This window comes from Piliocolobus tephrosceles, chromosome 10 (genome assembly GCF_002776525.5).
Source record: "Piliocolobus tephrosceles isolate RC106 chromosome 10, ASM277652v3, whole genome shotgun sequence".
Lineage (NCBI taxonomy): Eukaryota > Metazoa > Chordata > Mammalia > Primates > Cercopithecidae > Piliocolobus > Piliocolobus tephrosceles.
In genome coordinates this window covers 80,343,736-80,366,225 of record NC_045443.1, presented here as the reverse complement: position 1 = coordinate 80,366,225, position 22,490 = coordinate 80,343,736, and the positions used below count along the sequence as shown (strand labels likewise).

General features: G+C 34.4%; 1 protein-coding gene across 1 annotated transcript in view; it reads right to left on the bottom strand.

The window, feature by feature from the left end:
• The window catches only part of TMTC2 (transmembrane O-mannosyltransferase targeting cadherins 2), a 439,771-nt gene that overhangs the window by 158,877 nt on the left and 258,404 nt on the right, over positions 1-22,490 (bottom strand). Inside the window, exons 5-7 of the mRNA XM_023220977.3 lie at positions 9,517-9,602; positions 8,876-9,060; positions 7,628-7,706 (exon numbers count right to left, since the gene is read on the bottom strand). Coding sequence (XP_023076745.1) covers positions 7,628-7,706; positions 8,876-9,060; positions 9,517-9,602 — 350 coding nt within the window. The remainder of the gene's footprint in view (positions 1-7,627; positions 7,707-8,875; positions 9,061-9,516; positions 9,603-22,490) is intronic.

The window sequence follows — 22,490 nt, the reverse complement described above, 5'->3', positions numbered from 1 at the left end:
CATGCTTTGTCAAACCTATGCATGAAATAGATGGTTTTCTCCAGGTCTTTGAAATTCATTTCTGAAGCCTCCTCTGTCACGTAAAACTTTGATTAAATAAATCTGTTATGCTTTTGTCACGTTAACCTGCCTTGTTATAGGAGTCTTGGCCATGACCCTTATGATGACTGAGGAAAGGTATCACATCTTTCTACCCCTACAGTTGCCTATTCTAAATATGTGCAAGAATATCTTCTCATTTCCTTGACATTGATTTTCAAGATTGTATTCTTCACACAAAATGATCTTCCTCCATATGACTATGTCTATTTCATCTAACTGGTGTCACTGTCAGCATCATTTAGAATGTTAAGATTTTGAAATCCAATTAATGAATTTTCCAGTTGTAACATAAAATCACAATTTTCTAAATAAAATCCAACCTGTATTTACTACTGAGTAAAAGTTTTACTCCACATTTATTGCCCCAATTAAAGATTACAATACATATATATTTTTTCATTTATTTCTACTAAAGTCTCAGAAAACAGCTGTGTGTATCCATGGGTGTGGGTGTGTAGAGATGGAGTCTTGCCATGTTGACCAGGTTGGTCTCCAACTCTTGGACTCAAGCAATCCTCTTGCCTCAGTCTGCCATGGTGCTGGGATTACAGGCATGAGCCACCATGCCTAGCCTGAAAACAGACGTTTTTGAACAGAACACACTGAAACTATTTGGGAATCAGAGAATAAGAAGGATATAATTAGGTATTAATTTGACTATATTCATACCCTTATAATTCAATTTAAATATAAAGTTTTTAAGCTTTGATCTTTTTCTTTACCACAAAACTGGCAGGATGAATTAATGTAACAGGTGGGCTCTTGTGGTTTTAATAGCAATGAAATATAATCAACTGTCTCATATCATATTTCCAGGAAAGAAAGCGACATTTAGACCTACACATGATCCCTAGGCAATCCTACTATAGGCATTAAAGTGTTCAAACTCCCCATAGGGGCTATATATCTTCTGGCCCTGGGTTTAATTGAAACTTTAAACAAAATATATTACCTACTTAATGCAGCTGAACTGGATGCTGGCCTTTGTAGTGTACAGACTAATGCCTAGCAAATTAGCATCTGTAACCATAGTACATAATGTAGAGTTTATATATAGTGTAAAACGTAGAAAATGTATTTTAAAAAATTGTACTTTTTTTAATGAGAAATAAACTTTTAGGAGAAAAAATTATAGTCTTTTGCTCATAAATTTTATATATTCATTATTTTTGATACATAGCCAAACATTCATGATTTCCTTATCTTGTTGACTATATAATCTTCAAAGTATACTTCTAAAATCTCTCAAATCTATATTTTTCCTTTCTGGACTGGCGAACTCCATATACCTGGCGTTGGTCTCCTGGTTCTATCCTTTCTGATAATGGAAAAATGAAATGAAATAAAGAGACTCATCTTAAAAATTAGAGGTTCATATTATTTTTGGATTTCATAGATTAATGACTAATCCAGTTATATGGTCATATTCATATTTGTAGGATTGCCTCATTGATTTAAGAGTGCCAATGGAAGCTATCACAGGAAAATCACCAGAACTCAAAACAGGGGAAGCAGGTGGTATAAAGAGCTTAACGCTAGTGGAGTGTTAATGCTTCCACACTTGAAAGATGTGAAAGTTCAAATCTTACACAGTTAAAAACCATCTCTTTCACAGTCAGCATGCTAAATGCCTTGAGCAATCCACTTAAGAACAACTAAACACAGGAGAAAACATTAAGCATGTAAACCATCATGTCAAAAATTTACTCTCAATATCCCCACTTTAAATATATTCCGAAACAAGGTGAGGTAAACACACATACACATACAAACACAGAAGAATCCAAGAAAAATAAATGATTCAGTTAAACACAAGCCACACAGAAGGCTGAGAAAGAAACAGACTTCCTTTATACTCCTTCTGCCGACTGAACGCAGAGCATAACGTACAGACCTAAAGTAGAATTTGAATTTACAAGCGAGAATGTTTGCATTGTTTTCAGAAGGTGATTTGTCAGTTCTTCTCACCTAAATAATAGTTTAAAAAACTAAACATCACTTGTAGCTATTTATGACACTTAACTCTTTCATACCACAAGTTTCTTTCTCAAAAATACAATTCTAAAATTCACACAAGCTTTTTATACAAAAAAATTGCTGTAATAAATTCATTTTTGTTTCCTATTCATTGTTTTTCTTCCTCGTTCTCTGTGAAGGGCCCAATAAACTCGGGAAAATATCTCCTAATTAAAGAGCTACTGTAAAGAACTAAAAATTAAATCAAAATGTTCCTCCTTATTGAAGATATGGGGAGAAAACATTTTTTTCAATTTCAAATCTATGTAAGTAAAAGGTTTATTAGATGAAGGATGATGGAGGAAAATACATTTTCCAATATTGAGCTGGGACTGAAAACTAAAAGGGATATATACAACAAGAGATTATCATAAGAGCATCAGTACAGTACGATGAAAATGAAGGCAAATAAGATAATAAAAAGCAATGGGCCACTATTACACATTTCTCCTGGAGAAAAGAATCTCTCCCCAAGATAAATACATATGGTTCATCATAAACACACTTTTTAGAGAACAGGAAATTATGAATATGTATTTCTTAAGTATCACATAAGAAATTAAAAAGCTTGAGTTTCTCTTGTTTGTCTTCTTTGGTCTAGTCAACATAGCGTAGCCTATATAGCTACAGACAAAATATTTTCAAGGTTAGAGTAACAGTATTCCATTTTACTCATAGGCATTTAATTACTACAGAGAGGCCCTAAAGAGCTCTGGACCAACTGTGAAATCTCCCAGAAAGTTCTTTGAGAGAAGGAACTAGATTAACTATTTACATGTCATCTGTCTGCTGCCTCTGTACTGTCCCAGCACTTGTGATTTAATTTTTTTTTTTTTTTTTTGGGATACAGAGGTTATTCTAAACAGTTATTATAGACTGAAATGACAAGATAGTCACCCTAGGCTCTCTCTTACTCCATATAATACATTATGCCCTTTTGTTCTCAAGATATATTACCATGGTGAAATGATGTAAATTGCTTGTATAATTAAACCCAACAATTACTTGGCATTGAGAAAGCCAAGTCATTTTATTTTAAATAGTAAATAGGCTTAAAACGACCTCTGGGATGGGAAGAGCTCAAACAGATAAAAATAATTGGACGCTGCAGCCTAATTTAGTTTCCTATAATCCCTTAGGATTATTCAAAAGCAATGCTTAAGTAGAGATAATAGGAGAAATAAACAATTATAGAGAAAGAAAAGAGAAACTGAGGGTATTCAGAAATTATCCTGCATTTAAAAAATTCTAAACATCCAGTATATTCAATATACTTTGCAGCTGTTTTATTCTTTATAGTAAAACTGTAGAGGTTTTAATATATTTCATTTTTGTGAATTTTTAAGTGCAAAGGAAAACTATTTTGACATAGTAAAAAATGTGATAGTTTAGGTAACACAGAAGGACTAAGCAGAAAAAGCACTGGATTTAAGTCAAGTAACTATACTCCTGGTTCCAATACAAACTATAAATCTGAACTTTATAAAATTTGGGGGGTGTTAATATTTATCTTATAAAATATTATAAGGGCTTTGAAGACATGAGTCTTCCATTTTTAACATTCCATAATTCTAAAATATATCTATAATTTCAGAAGAAGAGAAATTGAGATCCAATAAATGCCTGTGAGTGAAAGAACACAGAATAATTTTGGTTAGCTCTAGAAGAAAAATGAATCATGACAGATAAAGAAAAAAAACTCTAACCTACATATGACAATTTTAATTTGGAGGAAGCACTCTATTAATGAAACCAAGTAAATTGGCAATAACAAAATATACTCTTTTAGTTTTGGTTAATATAGCTAATGGTAAGAGAAGGATTTTGATTGTAGTTACTGAGAGAAAAAGGGAAGTGAGCCTGGAGAGAAAATACAGCAATTCCAGATAGGATAAAACTAAACAGAATCTCTATTGAACTGTGGTGACTACCAAGGCCATAATGATGACAAAAATCTTGTTTATGAAGTATTCATATTCACATTGCTAAATGCAAAAAGCCAGTGACAAAGAATACAATCAACTTTTGGAGTTTAAAAGCCTAAGGAAATGATGATAATTACAATGGAAAGTCCCGTTACAAAACACTTATTAGGTTAGGTAGTTGGACCAATTGTTCTACCTTTTTTATTTTATCATTTTAATCAATCCTCAAACTGGCACTACTATTACCAAAATCTTATAAAAGGGAAACTGAGGCTTCTTTTAAGGAATTTTCCCAAGGATGCTCAGGGAGAAAGTGTCAAAGCCATAATTTGAACCAAGGGTATCTGACTTCAGGGACTACCTTATGGTGAATCTCAATTTAATCTAACCTGTTTTCTCAAGAGGAAATGAGGTCCACAGAATTAAGTCACACAACTGGCTAGGAGCAATTTAACACATATTTTGTGATTTGTTCTCTTTCATGTATTATCAGATCTTCCTAATTACATGAATCTAAGTAAAATTTTAGCTTTTGTTTATAAAATACTATTTATCTGTTTATGTTCTTTATGTATGTTTGTAATTCACCTAATTCAGGCTGGGAAGGTACTTTTCTCAATTATTGTTACTCAACATCTTGGTTCTATGAAATTGAAGAGGATAAATGAGAATAGGCTTTTAAACGTTTTTAAAAATTTACTTATAAGCTGCCATAATAAAATAAATGAACAGTTTTAAAATATGGAAAATTTAGGTTGAGGAATTAATCAAACTTGTTATTTGCTATTAAAACATAAATAGGAAAAACACACTCACTTGGCATTCAGGGTAAGTCAACTGGCACGCGGCACATGGTATGTAATATGTTTTTCACAAATTGTTCAAGGGGAGATTAAAATCAAAGGACTAGAGTGTTTTTTAACAAAAGCAACTGCAGTGAATTTAGTATTACACTAATAACCACATAAAAATATAATTGTATTTTTTCACACACACTCCTTTACTTCTGCTAACCTCTAAACAAAAGAAAAAATAGAATGGGAAAAAATAAAATGCTTGTATATCTATACACAAGTGCTTGGAGGTAGTGGTTGTGAAGGGGTAAATGACACATGAGAAAAATGAACACTTACAGGGTAAATCTAGCCAGACATTATAATCCATCACTGATCCCTAAAGGGCACTAATAATATGTAAATGTGTGAATTAGAAAACACATTCAAGGCTGTTGATAAACTTGATAGGATAATCAGCACATGCTGACAGACTAATGAAACTGATGAACTGATAGGGCAGCTTATCTCCTGTGTCATTTTTTTTTCTTGTCAGATGGAGGCTAATCAAAATGTATTAGGAGCTAAAGCCAACAATTCGGGGATTTAACCCATTTTGATCAGGAGGTGAATTCACTTTCTGAGAAAATTATAGTTTCCTGAACAACTGAAACTATAAAACCTGATTGGCTAACAGACCTTCACATAAAATTAAATAGAAGGCAGCCACCATAATCATAGAAAAAATCTGGAATGTTAAATATTAAGACCCTCCCTTTAAAAATTGTTAGGGTGCTTTTCAGAGTCTGGATGAAGCAACCATCTCCTTCTCTAATGGAAAATGAGACAAAAGATTAAGCAGTATCCCCCAGGGACACACTTATCTTTTGCTGCCTGTGTGAGCTGAGCATCTGTGTAACCATATGAGAGACAGATCCCAAGGTACTGGCTGAATTTTCAAATTTATTCACATAAAATAATTGAATGAATTTCTGAAACAGACAACTCTAGTGAACATCACCACTTTCCATTAACAACAATAACAACAAAAATACTACATGTAGTCTGTTGCCAAGAATCTTAGAGACCTATCCTAATTTGAAGAAAGATGTCTTATTTGATAACTGAGGAAAATTAGGAATGAGGCCTTGGGAGCACTGTAATTAAGAATATAATAAAAAAACTAAAACCAAAGCTATAGAAAGCAATTCTCTCAGTATTTATTTTGACACAAAAACATCTACCATTAAAATAAAAAAATTAATTCAACTCATAAATCTACACATCCTAAGCACATGTTTTATGGGCACGTATATTTCATTCGTATAGATAGATCGACAGTGAAATGCTGGATAGTAAAAGGTACTCTTTTAATTTATAAAAAATTAATGGCAAGAATATATTTAATGAAGCTAAATTTTAACCTTTTAGTAATTATACCAAAAAGAAAAAAATGACAATTAAAAAACACTCCAGTGTGCTGTTTAATATGATATTCAATCACTCCACAGGCAAATTGGGGCTGAGATTCCCAGAGACATGGAATAAATATTTTAACCTTTTCCAAATAATTTTGTTTTTCTGTTTACTGTCCAGTGCTCCAGGCTATCTTTAAACTATTTCTAAATGTTCTGTTCTTTGGATAAAAGAGAACATGAGTGTTCTTGCCAGGTGTATATTTTGTAGTTTGGGAGAGGTTTGGGATTATTTTCTGTGCTCAAGACAGAAAGTTACTATTAAATTCCTCAAATATAGAATGTAGAAGTGTACAGTAATCCTAGAGATTACATAGTCTAATCTCACTTATTTTATATGCATGAGAGAGGACTAGAAATATTAAACAACTTAAGCAGGTTTAATGAAAAGGGAAAATCTGACTTTGCAATTTGTGCTTTGGAAAAAAAAGAAATATTTGACTTGAGGACAAAACACTTCTCTTCTCTTTATTATCTCCAAGCAGCAATATTAATTAATCACTAGGCCACCTTACTTTAGGGATTTTTTTCCCAAGTGTCATATGCTGAATATGTGGTTTGCAGTCATAACCATCATCAAACAACTGTAGCAACAATTTACTACAAGGCAGACAGGGATCAATCACAGATGATAGATATTTTATTATAATTTCTTGTTCTTGACCTCTTATACCCAGAAAAATCCATGGCCTAGATTTATACACTTTCTGATTAATAAGAATTAGGCTAATTATTCCACACAAAACATAGAATAATTGCTGTAGCACATCTATTGTCTGCCTAATCTTGTTTTTTTCTAAAATATTACGCTGAAAAGGTCTACTGAAATCCAAGTGCTCATCAATGAAAACCACACAAGTTGGCTAATTTATCTTATCTTTTACAAGCATCAAAGTTCATTTATCTCTATGTCATAGCATGTTTAGAGACTCTTCTGATTAAGAAAATACTGTGATAAAAATTATCATGAATTTGATGAACTTACTAATATTAATGTATATTTTATTCACCTCTATTATTGAAAAATTATACATATATATGGATTATTTCTACAGTCTCTAGAGTCTAGCTAATATTCAATACCCAGATGGCTTTGAGAATGCTTTGCAATAATTCTGAGATATGACCAAGGTGTTGGGAATCGCTGTGCTAATGCATTTATTTGTCATGTCAGAATAAATATGCTCTGTCAGAATTTGAGTATGATGCCAGATTGTGAATGTTTCTTTGTGAGGATTAATACGATTTATTAGAATTCCATTAAACATGAACATGGGTTCCTGTTCCTCCCCGGGCCCCTGAAATATCAATTAAAATATCTAAATGTTTTACTTACCCATCATGTTGTACAGGCTCTGTGGGGCAAACTGCCTTGGCATTTTCTGAATTGCTTCCTTGTATACACTAAGGGCTTCCTAATTTATAAAACAAAAAAAAAGAGATAAATCATCACTAAAGTGCAGGGATCATCATAGAAAATAAGATAATAAAGTTCTTCCAAAGTTAAAACCATCCACTGCTATTTCTAAATGGTTCACTAGAGGAAAATAATTGAGCTGTCCTTTTGTGGCATACTATCTCAATTCCAGCAATGAAAATACTCAGCCCAGTCAGTGAAGAATGCCATAACTTAACGAGGCGCTGAATGTTAGCAATAGTCTTTTAATACAAATTTTCGAGTTCATAAAGATTACTCAACTAAAAAACTAAAAAATATATATATTTGAAAGTTATCCATTAGTCATCTAAAGTGCATAATTACTTTAAGTCAGGAAACCTGGTAGGATCTATATATAATGCCAGCTAACAAATCTTCCAGCTCTTGAGACCCAGTGAAATTGCTAAATGTAATTATTTTAAAAGTTGTATCTTCATCCTTATATTACAGTTTTAATACATTGCGTAAGAGTACGTGAGTGGGAGGGCAGGGGAAAGCAGTTTGAAGGAGAGAGAGGGGCAATAAGGAACTCATGCAAGCAGGCTTCCAGGAAAGGAGGACCAGTCTGGGTCACCTCCTAACTTACTGTGCAACATCCTGTTACACCACTGATTCTTTTCTCTCAGTTAAGAAATAATAAAATTAAATTTTATTTCATAGTAGTTTTTTTAAAGAATTAAGAGAAATGGGTGGCATTTATATCAAATCACTTCCTTAACATGCAAAATACAAAGAAAGTATTTTTTAAAATCTCAAACACTGGCTATAGGGTAACAATTCTAGAAACTGTGTCTTGGATCATCAAACCAAAGAAATGGTGAGCAAAGAAGCTCGAGAAACATTTCATGTTATTTCCCCAATCTTGAACAATCACAATACATATTGACATACCATAATTGCTCTGAGAAACTCACAGGAAAGAAATCTATTAAATTTTTATTTAGCAGAAGCTTTTTCTAAACAAATTTGATCAAAAAACCCTTCTAATGTCACCATATATTAGTTTTTCAAAGGACAATAGTTTAATGTGTATACATATTAGTTGTTGAAAGGACACAGGCTCTGAAAGGAGGCTGTAGGTTAGAAACCACTGAGACTAGAATCGAACAAGGGGGAGGGAAAAGGATAGAGAGGCATTGGCCAGACCTCATAGTGTCCCTGCTCATGATACAGCTTTCCCAGGTTGTACAAACAACTGGTAACAGAGCTCTTGTGTGCATGAGGGTCCTTTAGGTTTTCATCTGGGATCTCAGAACACTTTAAGAATGTCCGTCGGGCTTCTTCCGTCCTTCCTTGGTTCATTAGAATAATACCGGTATTTAAATATGCAGCTGAGGGGGAAAAGTGGAAACAAAAGTGTGAGAAGATGATATACACTGTGAATAAAATAAAGTTTTCTTTGTTTCAATTTGGTTTCTACGGTTTAGTGCTCATTAAAAAAGAAAAAAGTACTTAAGATACAAATACTCATGGGATCAATAATGGTAGTAGAAGCTGCAAATATCACTGCAAAACATATGAAATAGTCTCTGCCAGCAAGCACTTCCAAATATTTTAAGCTTAAAATCTAGTTGAGTAAAAGTTATAGCTATCATAATTTTTTTAAATGGTCAATGGACATCAAAGTATGATGCAATTGAAAGCTATAACTGTTAGAGGTTCATAATTTGATTAGCAAGTATTCAGAAATCAAAGCACCAAGTGTTTTCTCAGTGAGGCTGTAAATTAGAGTTAATTTTCAAATATGGAAAGAGGTATAAAAAAATAAAAACTTGAATATTACTTACAAGCCAGGGTAGGCCTGCTCCCAATGGCCAATTTATAATAATGTAGTGCTTCTGAAAACCTGCTGTTCTCCTGGAGAAGTAGCCCTCTGCATGAGAAAAACAGAAATTTAGAGAAAGGACTGTATTATTATATATAAAACCACAAATTTTTATTTTATATTCCAAAAATAAAAACGGTTAACAATGCAGTAAAAATGCTAACCTGGTAGTATAAAAATAAATTCTAAATATAAGGAAATGATTCCTCAGGAGGGAAAATACTGGGTAGGTATCAATTGCATTTGTGCTGCATTAGAAAGCATTAGGAGGTATTTTCTAAAAGCCTTTAACCACCATTGAACTTTCCCCTTTTCTAGCCGTCTTTTCTCTCCCACTAGAATTACTAACCACCTGGATTTCTTCTTGGAGCATGCACATTTTCCCATCACTTCGGAAAGGAAACTTGTCTAAGGCAGTGAGATATGTATATATGGAAACATGAGACGCCTCTCTCACTAGCTGTGTTACTTGGGAAATACTGGTGCTTGGCTGCCTGAAAGGAAAAAGGTAGTCTGGCTCAATAGCAAAAAGAGAGAGTTTAATCAGATGCCAAAAAAGAACAACAAAAAAGACTGAAAGCTATCCACATCATCCTTTTCTTGATATTTGGATTTAGTTTAATAAGATTGGATTTCAGAACACTGTGCAAATTTCAGTTCACTGTTCTGAAAAACATCTTTCTCTGCAGACCCCAAGAATCCACAGGCTTTCTTAGAAGGCGCTAAGGTAGTAACTGCATGTAACATCTCAGCCATGCCAGAACCCACCCTCATGACCGAATGAAATAAATTACAAGCATGTCTATGAAAACAAGGTGTTGGAGAATTGAACTAAGTTCAAAAAGCTCGCACAGAGGGCTTTTTGGCCTATCCCCATTCTCTTGTAATCAGTAAGTATCTTACAGGCATTCCACACATCTATTGAGCCTGAATACTGTTGTTATCATCTCAAATTGCAGATTCAACTTGGCAGCTGCTGAGGTCTTTGAAAGGCTGGTAAAACAGAGGTCAGAGAAAAGAGAAGGCTGCTAATAAAAACTTATCCTGTTAAGCATTTTAAAATACATTATTTAATAAGAATCTTGGTAAAGTATTTAAAATTAAAGAATGCTCAGTTGTATCAAAAGCATATATTAACAACTTCATTATTTCTCATAGTTGCTAAAAAGTCATCTGAATAAAGAATTCCCAAACACATTAAGATCACTTTCACATATATATATTTCTATTAAAAAATTTGCACAACAGTTAATTTGATCATGAAATTAATATGCTATGCGACATGTCAAGTGTACTTGTCTGCTGCTAGGAACAAGAGAGAATAAAGCTTCCTGCAGTAGTCAAGTATTTGTGGAAATGGTCAGTTTTATTCAAACATGGGCAAAATTGATAAAGAGGATGAACAAATTTTTAAAAAGGAATATTCTTTATGACAATAATTTTATTGACATAATGCTTTCCCATTAATTAAACTCATACATATTAGCTAACTTCTGAAACTTATCTACAACCTTAAATGTCTTCATGGCTTTGCTTTAAAATTCAGATAGAGAAAAAAAGAATTCAGATAAAGAGGTGCATCTCCTTTGATAGAAGGCTAAGGGCATGAGGGGAGAAATATCATCGAGATATTTAATTCTATTTTTTTTCTAGCTTTTTTAGAAATTAAAATCCTTCAATCAACCCCTCTTTGTCCCAATATCTTCAGCTGCTTTTACCATACAGTTTTCTTAAGATTACAAAAATGTTCATGTACCTCTTAGACACAGGAAAAGAAAATACCCATATAACCTTTATTCTTTCTTGTATCCACCTCTAACTACTGCTTATGACTGTTCTTCCTTTCAAAGCCAGATTTTCTTTAAGAATGGTCTGTGCTGTGTATGAACAATTTCCCAATCCCATTTACCCCTAAATCCTGTTTAGATTCCCTTCCCAGAATTCCCCTGAAATGTTCTATTAAATTTCTACCAATTATCAGACACCCAAAATAGTGCACTTATGTCAAACTCCACTCAATATTACACCTCAGACTACTGAATTCATCTTCCTTCCTGAAATTCTGTATGTCCTGGGCTCCTGAGGGACCAGTCTTCTTGAGAACTTCCTACACAGAATGAAAAAGAAAATGTCTCTTTATTCATGAACTCCTTTAAAAGCAGTTGGTGTTTTACAGGATTTTGTACTTGTCTCTCGGAATAAATAAATACTCTACATGGATAAATAGAGTCTCTGCATGACATCATGCATAAATGTGGTTCATGTATATGCTGTCTGCTCACAATTTTGAAAAAATGATCTCCCTCCTGACATCAAGATCTACTTTCAAAAGCTGAGCCACATCAAGATAGAAGCTCACTGAAACTTCAAAATCAATACCTCCAAACTGTGAAATCAGTATCTCCCACCGAAAAATAAATAAATGAAATAAATAAAATCGGGTAAAAATCTTTGTAATTAACACAAACTCCAGTTGCTAAAATGAGAAACCTGATTATCACTCTTAGGTCTTCACTTATCCTCACAATTCCATGTTTTGTCTCCTAAGTCCACCTATTCTTATTTTCTAAGGCTCTTTACTCTGCCCCTCAAGGTTTATCTTTATGGCTCTGTCAGAGCCCTTTTTATCTTATCTGTCACCTGAATAACAGCAATAGCCCACTAATTAGTCTCCACATAATTACAATCCTAAAGGGCAAATATGCTATTAGGCTAGATGGAATGAACATGAAGGGAATGAGCACATATCTCTGACAATGTACCTAAAGCTCATAAACCTTGAAAACTGATGTACTTAGCCTCATGGGATTCCCAATGTTGACAGACTATCTTCCTGTCATTTTCCAATTCATAAAATATACAAAGACAAAAAAAAAAAGATAAATAGTGTAATAACCGCACTGGGACAAACGTGTTCTGCCTGCCTTATTCTTGTGGGGAGGGGGCGGATCCTAGTCACTCAGAGGAATTCAGCAAGTCATCTCCAGGAATATGTATACTGTCAGTCTTTGAATTAGAATATCATCATCCTTTATATAATCTGAATAAAGTTAGCAATGGAGTGAGTCTAAGACAGATGACTATTGTGACTGATTTCTTATGGGCTAAGGATTTAATTGAGCATTAACTATGTCCAAGAAAGGATGTTGCAAATGTGAACAAAACAGAGTTTCACTCGCCTATGGATGCAAAATCTACTGAGGGAGACAAATAAGAAAACAAAGGGTGTAGAAAATTACTGTACTAGAGGGCAGAGGACCACCACTGCCCAGTCCAGGAATGGACAAGGAAAAGTCTGGAGTCCAAATAATACTGGCAGATGCTGAAAGCATGCCATAGTAAAAAGAGTTACCAGTTCCACATTACAAAGGGAGAAAGAGAGGCTCAGAGAATTAACCAACTTCCTCTAGTTACTATGATTAATAAGAGGCAAAGCCAGAATTAGAACAGTTTCCGATACTAAATCTAATGCTCTTTCTAGAAAAAAAAGAGAAAAGAGATGAAATAGTTCAATTCCAGGTACATGTGTGCTCGGTTATATTTCTTTTTGCTGTAAAACTTTCCAAATTTTATATAATGTTAATTTGTGTTGATACAATGAAAAGGAGTCAAGCGCCATTTTGGAAATTCTGGATAAATTTGGGCCAGTTCTAGCACTGTTATGACTAGGGTTCTGTTGGTGTTGTTTTCCAGCTTGATAAAACCCTTTTTTATTTTATTGATAACATGATAGACAGACAGAAATCCTTCATGTTACAATAGTTAAAATAATAATAATTATAGTGGCAGAGAAACTTATTCAGCACTTAGAATGTATGGAGCATTTTACATACATTAATTTATTATTTAATAATAATATTAAGAGGTAGGGTATTATTACTTTCTTCATTTTGCACATAACAAACCTTGGGCGAGAAAAAGTACGTAGCATACCTAAGGTCAAACAACAGGTAACAAGGTGCCAAAATTCAAGCCTAATAGTCTGGATATAAATGAGGACCTGTAATTTAATAAATCATTCATACTAAAGGCTTTTTATGACTTGCCATGACTGTTTAAAAATGTCATAGTTTGTTTACATGCAGTTTATGTCCAAATCTTCTGGTTTTTATGTATATGAAAAACAGGAACACATTAAACATTTTTTTAAATTAAAAAAACCTGACACCCACGTATTTGTTAAAATTTTAATTTAGATTCAAGGGATTCATGCACAGGTCTGTTACATGTATATATTGAGTGATGCTGTGGTTTTGGGTACAACTGATCCTGTCACCCAGGTACCAAGCATAGTACCAATTAGATAATTTTTCAACCATTGCTCCCCTCCCTCTCTGCTCTAGTAATCCCCAGTGTATTTTATTGCCATTTTATGGCCATGAATATCCAATATTTAGCTGCCACTTCCAAGTGAGAACATGCAGTATTTGGTTTTATGTTCCTGCATTGATCTCCTTAGGATAATGGCCTCTAGCTGCACGCACGTTAAGGCAAAATATATAATTATATACTTTTCATAGCTGTGTAGTATTCCCTGTTGATTTATCCCCTTTTCTTTACCCAGTCCATCATTAGCAGAACCCAGATTGATTCCACAGCTTTGTTATTTTGACTAGTGCTGTAATGAACATGTGAGTGCAGGTGTCTTTTTGATAGAATGATTTATTTTCCTTTGGGTATATAGCCAGTAATAGGACTGCTGGGTCAAATGGTAGTTCTGTTTTAAGTTCTTCAAGAAATCTCTACACTGTTTTTATAAGTATTCATTGTCTCACCATCATCTATTGTTTCTTTGACTTTTTAAATAATAGCCATTCTGACTGGTGTGAGATGGTACCTCACTGTGGTTTTTGATTTGCATTTCTCTGATGATAAGTGATGCTGAGCATTTTTTCTTATGTTTATTGGCTGCTTTCATGTCTTCTTTTGCAGTGTCTGCTCATATCTTTCTTTTTTTTTGTTTTGTTTTGTTTTGTTTTTAATGGTGTTGTATTTTCCTTGTTCAATTATTTACATTCCTCATAGATTCTGGATATTAGACCTCTGTTGGATGAATAGTGTGCAAAAATCTTCTCCCATTTTGTAGGCGGTCTGTTTACTCTGTTGATAGTTTCTTTTGCTATGCTGAAGCTCTTTACTCTAATTAGGTGCTATTTGTTAATTTTTGTTTTCGTTGCAATGTCTTCTGAGGACTTGGTTAGAAATTCTTTCCCAAGGCTTATGTCCAGAATGGTGTCTCTCAGGTTTCCTTCTAGGATTCTTATAGTTTGAGGACTTACATTTAAATATTTAATCCATCTTGAGTTAATTTTTATATATCGTGAAAAGGAGGGATCCAGTTTGATTTCATGCATATGGCTAGCCAGCTATCTTAGCATTATTTATTGAACAGCAAGTCCTTTTCTCATTGCTTATTTTGGTGAAATTTGTCGAAGATCAGATGGCTGTAGATGTGAGACTTTCTGGATTCCAGATTCTGTTCCACTGGTCCATGTGTCTGATTTTGTTTCAGTACCATGCTGTTTTGGTTATGGTAGCCTTATAGTAGAGTTTTAGGTTGAATAATGCAATGCCCCCGTGTTTGTTCTTTATGCTTAGAATTACTTGGGCTATTCAGGCACTTTTTTGGTTCCATATATTAAAATAGCGTTTTTCTAATTCTGTGAAAACTGACATTGGTAGTTTGATAGAAATAACATTGAGTCTGTAAATTGCTTTGAGCAGTATGGCCACTTTAATAATATTGATTCTTCCAAATCATGAGCATGGAATGTTTTTCCGTAGTTTGTGTCATCTGTGATTTCCTTCAGCAGTGTTTTATAGTTTTACTTGTAGAGATCTTTCACCTCTTTGGTTAGAAATATTCCTATTTTTGTGTGTATGGCTATTGTAAATGGGACTGCATTCTTTATTTTGTTCTCAGCTTGAATATTATTCATGTATAGAAATGCTACTGACTGTTTTACATGAATTTTTATATCATGAAACTTTACTGAAGTCATTTATCAGTTCCAGGAGCCTTTTGGCAGAGTCTTTAGGGTTTTCTGAGTATAGACCAGTATCATCAGTAAAGAGTCAGTTCGACTTCTCTTCCTACTTGGAGGCCTTTTATTTCTTTCTCTTGCCTAATTGGTCCGGCTAGGAGTTCCAGTACTATGTTGAATAGGAGTGGTGACAGTCAGCATCTTTCCCTATTCCAATTCTCAAAGAGAATGCTTCCAGTTTTTGTCCATTTAGTATGATGTTGGCTGTGGATGTGTCAAAGATGGCTCTTAATATGTTGAGGTTTGTTCCCTCAATGTCTAATTTCTTGAGGGTTTTATTATAAAGGGCTGATAAATTTTATTGAAAGTTTTCTCTGCATATACTGAGATAATCATATAAATTTTGTTTTTAATTTTACTTATGTGGTGAATCACATTTTCTGATTTGCACATGTTGACCAACCTTGCATCCCAGGAATGAAGCCTACTTGATCGTGGCAAGTTACCTTTTTAACGTGCCGCACAATTTCAGTTTACTAGTATTTTACTGAGGATTTTTGTGTCTATGTTCATTAGGGATATTGGTCAGTAGTTTGCTTTAGTTTTTCTTTCTTTTCTTTTTTTTTTTTTTTTTTGAGACAGACTCTTGCTTTATCACCTAGGATGGAGTACAGTGTTGTGATCATAGCTCACAGAAGCCTTCATTTTCCATACTCAAGTGATCCTCCTGCCTCAGTAGCTGGGGCTACAGGTGTGTGCTACCACACCTAGGTAAACTTTTTGATTTTTTTTCAGTAGAGACGAGAACTTGCGGTGTTGTTCAGGCTTGTCTTGAACAACTGAGGGCAAGCGATCCTCTCACCTTGCCTTGCTAATGTATCAGGATTGCAGGCATGAGCCGTTGTGCCCAGCCTAGTTTTCTTCCTTGTGTCTTTGCCAGGTTTTGGTATCAGGGTGATGCTGGCTTCATAGAATGAGTCAGGGAGGAGTCCTTCCTCCTTGATTTTTTTTTTTTTTTTTGGATAGTTTTAGCAGAATTAGTACCAGCTCTTTGTACATCTGATAGAATTTAGCTGTGACTCTATCTGGTCCAGTGCTATTTGGTAGGTAAGCTTTTGTTTTTTGTGTTTTTCTTTTTCTTTTCTTTTTTTTAAAATTACTGATTCAATTTCTAAAGTCAGCATTAGTCTGTTCAGTGTTTTTATTTCTTCCAGGTTCAATCTTGTGAAACACACCAGGAATTTATCCATTTCCTCTGGATTTTCTGGTTTGCGTGTATAGAAGCATTCATAATAATCTCTGAGGATCTTTTATATTTCTTTGAGATCAGTTGTAATGTCATCTTTGTTGTTTATGATTGTGCTTATTTGTATTCTGTACCAACCAAATATCATCCCTCTTTTTTGTCTTTGTTAATCTCTCTAGTGGTCTATAGATCTTCTTTATCCTTTAAAAAAACCAACTTTGGGATTCACTGATTTTGTTTCAATTTTGGGGTCTCAAATTCATTCAAGTCTGTTTTGACTTCTGCTATTTCCTTTCTTCTTCTGCCTTTGCAGTTAGCTTGCTCACGTTTTTCTAGTTTAGGTGTGACATTAGATCGTTAATTTAAAATCTTCCTAGACTTTTGAGGGAGGCCTTTGGGACTATGAACTTTCCTCTTAACACTGCTTTTGCTGTATCCCAGAGACTTTAGATTGTTGTGTCTCTGTTTTCATTTACTTAAAAACATTTTGATTTCTGTTTTAATTTCGTTGTTTACCCAAAAGTCATTCAGGAGCAAGTTGCTTAATTTCCATGTAATACTGTGGTTTTGAGAGAACTCCTTGGAAATGATTTTTATTTTTATTCCAAGAGTGGTCCAAGAGTGTGGGTGGTATGATTTCAGTTTTCTTTTTAATCTAGTGAGATTACACATCGATTACATGACCAAGCATGTAGTCGATCTTGGGTGATGTTCCATGTACAGATGAGAAGAATGTATATTGGGTGGTTTATTGGTATTCTATAGATATCCTATAGATAGCTATCAGTTCAGTTGGTCCAGTGTCGAATCTAAGTCCAGAATTTATTAGTTTTCTGCGTCAATGATCTGTCTAACATTGTCAGTGGGGTGCTGAAGTCCCCCACTATTATTGTGTGGCTATGTCTTTTTGTAGGCATAAAAGTACTTGTTTCATGAATGTGGGTGTTCCAATACGGAAGGCATACATATTTAGGACAGTTAAGTCTTCTTGTTGAATTGAACACTTTATCATTATGGAATGCCCTTCTTTGTACTTTTTTTTTACTTATGCTCATTTAAAGTCTGTTTTACCTGGTCAGGTGCAGTGACTCATGCCTGTGATCCCAGCATTTTGGGAGGCAAAGGCGGGTGGATCACCTGAGGTCAGGTGTTCAAGACCAGTCTGGCCAACATGGTGAAACTCCATCTCTACTAAAAATACAAAAATTAGCCAGGCATGGTGGTGGGCGCCTATAATCCTAGCTACTTGGGAGGGAGGCTGAGGCAGGAGAATCACTTGAACCTGGGAGATAGAGGTTGCAGTGAGCTGAGACCACACCATTGCACTCTAGCCTGGGTGACATTGACTCCGTCTCAAATAAACAAAGTAAGTCTGTTTTATCTGATAGAAGAATAGTGATTCTTGCTCTTGGTTGTTTTCTGTTTGCTTACTACATCTTTCTCCAACCCTTTACTATGAGCCTATGGGTGTTATATTATGTGTGAGATGTGTCTCTTGAAGACAGCAGACTTTTTTTTTTTTTAATTCTGCTTGCTACTCTGTGCTTCTTAAGTGGAGCGTTTAGACAATTTACATTCATGATTAATATTAATATGTGAGGTTTTGATCCTATCATGAAGTTATTAGTTTTTTGCCTTGTAGTTTCTATTGTGTGGTTGTTTTATAGGGTCTATGGGCTATATACTTAAGTGTGTTTTTGTGGTAGCAGGTATCATTCTTTTGTTTCTGTGTTTAGAACTCAAGGATATCACATAAGGTTGACATAGTGGAAGAACATATTTTAATATGGCACTAAGTCCATATCATACAGAGTTGCCTGGAAATTAAGAAAATCAGGCCATGCTCTATATTAGTGTGAATTTAAAGTGCCTTTTGGGGGAGAAGTTGAAAAAAAAAAACACTTCCAGTCTCTTAAATTAAAAGTAGTAGGGTCAATTTTGTATATCTATGTGTAGATGGATATATTACAGCATTTTTAAAAGAATATTTTCCTTCTCAGATTTCTCCTCTAATGATTTATCTTTTAGAACAACAGACAGTGAAATTAAGCATCCAGTGATGAAAAAAATAATTGGGGAAAGAGAAAGAATCAGTATTTGTTTTTGTCAAAGAAAGAAAATGCACCTGGACATATGAACTACTGCTATTTCTAGGACCTAAATTCTAGAAAATCATGTTACTTAATAATAATAATAATAATAATAATAATAACAAAATGTTCTCTTTTAAATCCTTTTAGCCTTTTTTCGTTTTTTGTCTGATCATGAGCACATGTTCTAGTAATACTGCATGTGTAGTATTTCTTTTCCCTAGGAACATTTTGCCCATCTTTTCTCCCATCTCCCCTAACAACCCTGTCTTTGTCTAAGATACTACTTTATGAAATCACAATAATCTGGACACTTGATTAATGAAGAACAGTCAAACCCACAATAACAGTGGACTGGACAGAGTTGAACACAAACATTAAATGTAAATAGACATATGGGTCCCTAGGTGATCTTAAACATTGACAGAGAAAGAAGAAGAACATTTATTTAGCACAGTGATTCTCAATCAGGAGTGACTTTCCCCACCCCCCACCCCAGGGTATATTTGGCAATGTCTGGAGACATTTATGCTTGTCACAACTTGGGGAATGTAACCGGCATTTAGTGGGTAGAGTCCAGGAATGCTTTTAAACATCTTACAAGGCACAGAACAGTCTTCCACAGCAAAGAATAACCCAGTCCAAAACGTCAACAGCACTAAAGTTGAAAAACCATGATTAGAATTTCTTAACAACTAACTACAATACATTTCTTCAGAAAATAAAGTCCTGTGTCTCTTCGAATCACACACACCAACTATACAAGAAGATGAAAGCAAATTAAAAGGATTAAATTATTTTTCATTAAAAAGTCCAACCTACCATTTCTATTTTCACAAAAAAGGTAAAAGAAAAATGAAATTTTCTAAAAATTAAAAAGAAAAGCATGCCCTTTCCTACTTCTGACAATACATCTGACCAAATTGTCCGTGCCTCTTTGTAGCAAGACTGCCTTCTACATAGAACTGACAAAACATCCAAATCCTTAAGTAAAGTGGCCTTTTGCCTCTTGTTCTAACAAAGGTCTTGAAAAGTGGTTGAAATCTGAGAGATTCAAGTGTGGGTATGAATAAAGCACATTAGGAGATGAAAGTATGCTTTTCAAGAGTACATATTTCAGTAACAAAGCTGATGTCCCTGCAACACGCAAGGGAAACAGGATCCTGCTTAACATGGAATCATACACCTTCAAAACCAGGGAAATACTGAAGGATAAACAGTTTCTTTCTTGCTTTGATTTCATTAAAGTGCAATGTGCAGCACTCTTACAATACATTAAGCAGTGACAACAAGCTTACCAAATAATGAATACATAATTTTTCAGTGAATTGTCTCATGGTGAAGACAGACAAGCAAACAATCACAATACTGTGTAAAGAGGGTCATGATAAAATGTAAGGTGTTTTGGGAACCCATGAAAGGAACACCTACCCAAGAGAACAGCTGAGGTGAAATTCCTAGAGAAGACGAGAAAAAAAAAGGACCAAGTCAGGAACGCAGACAAGAGCATTCCAGACAGATCAAGCCATGTGTATGAAAACTCAAGAGTTACAGAGGATGGCATTGTTGACCTAACAATAGCAATAATAACAGGCTTCGTGAAAATAAAATGACATAATTGATGTAGGAAGCATTTGGGAAACTAAAAAACTAAGACGACTGAAAATTAGGACTATATTAACAAGAATGAGTTTCAGTAATAGTTTTGCTATTCCCTGGACAAAAAAAAAAAAAAAAAAAAAAAAAAAAAAAAATACTTAATCAAAATAAGTCAGATAACGTATATAGGCAATGATTCACAAAATATTTTTAATGTCCAGTTATTTAAAAAATATGTTCATTTTAAACTAAAAGATGTTTCTGAATTTTCATTTGATCGTCCTTTAACACATGTAAGGATTTTGAAACTAAGGTTTATTTATCTATTTTTTTCCCTCAGAGATAAGACATAAACTTTAGATATTCACATTTTTTCCTAAGGTTATTCATGCATTTGAAATTTGCAAACTGAAATGAACCAACATTGGTCGCAGTCATATTTGAACTTTGCATTAATCCAAATTTCCTAATCAAATTTGCTTATTTAGCTAATGGCTTTAGTAATGAGATTTTACATAATTTAACGGTTAAATATGATTACAGATGCATTTACTCACTTTTTTCAAGAATTATGCTTAGTTTTAGGCAACGTTTATAATACGACACTTGGAAAAATAAATCTTTAATCTCCATCATTCAACAGAATTGATAATTTAATAGCACGGTACACTCATAAAACACAAATGCTCCCAAATCCTGTTTGATAAAATAGATATAAGGCAAAATTCTCAAGTGACTACACTGGCAATAAATGGAATTAAATTCAAAATCCTTTTTAAATTCACTTACTGTAAATAAGTCACTACTACTTGAATTAATTACAGTAATTCCAAAATTTAGAGAGACATAAGAGCTTAGGAATTAAGTACCTAATAAACACTAGCCACTGTGTTGGAACTGAAAATATAAAAAGAACCATGATCAAACATGCAGCCAGGTTTGGTCATGTGACGAGCAGCACAAGAATCCTGCACTGCTTTAGGGAATAACCTGAAAGGAGTGAGAGTATTTCCTCCCTTACCCCACCTCTTTGCTGCTAGCTGTAAGGTAGAAGTCCTGTGTTGAGGGAGGTAGAGGTCAAACTAAAACTAAAACAAGCCCTGGAAACTGAACCCTTGATAAAAATGTTCAACCAGCAGGGACTGCATATCTCTGGACTTCCCTTTTATAAGCCAGATTTAAAAAATGTGTAACTAGTTTAAGCCACTGTTATTTTTGGTTTCTTATCACTTGCCAACCAACCTCTTCACAACTGACAAAATGCCATATGCATTATTCATGTTTTTAAAAATGTATAATGCTACCAGGTGTGGTGGCTCATGGCTATAATCCCAGCACTTTGGGAGGCTGAAGTGGATAGATCACCTGAGGTCAGGAGTTTGAGACCAGCCTGGCCAAGATGGTGAAACCTCGTCTCTACTAAAAACAAACAAACAAAAAATACCACACAAAAAAATTAGCAAGGCATGCTGGCATGCGCTTGTAGTTCCAGCTACTAGGGAGGCTGGGGCAGGAGAATCACTTGAACCCAGGAGACAGATGTTGCAATGAGCCGAGATTGCACCACTGCACTTGAGCCCGGGCAACAGAACAAGACTCCATCTCAAACAAACAAACCCATAAATACGTGTGTGTGTGTGTGCATTTATATATGTTATAAAATATGTAACATCAAATATAGCTTTCATAGAGAAATTTTAATAAAAACTTCCTTTAAGTACATCTGAATAAATACAAAATATGAACTTTCTGGTTTTGAGTGATAACCAGATTAGTCAACTGCCAAGAATAAAACTTAGAATTAAAATAGTTAATTAAAATTAAATAATTACCGCAGCTCAAGGAGGCCAGCCTGCCTCTGTAGACTCCTCTGCAGGGGACAGGGCATAGCTAAACAAAAAGCAGCAGAAACCTCGGCAGAGGTAAATGCCCCTGTGTGATAGCTTTGAAGAGAGCAGTGGATCTCTCAGCACAGAGGTTGAGATCTGAGAATGGACAAACTGCCTTCTCAAGTGGG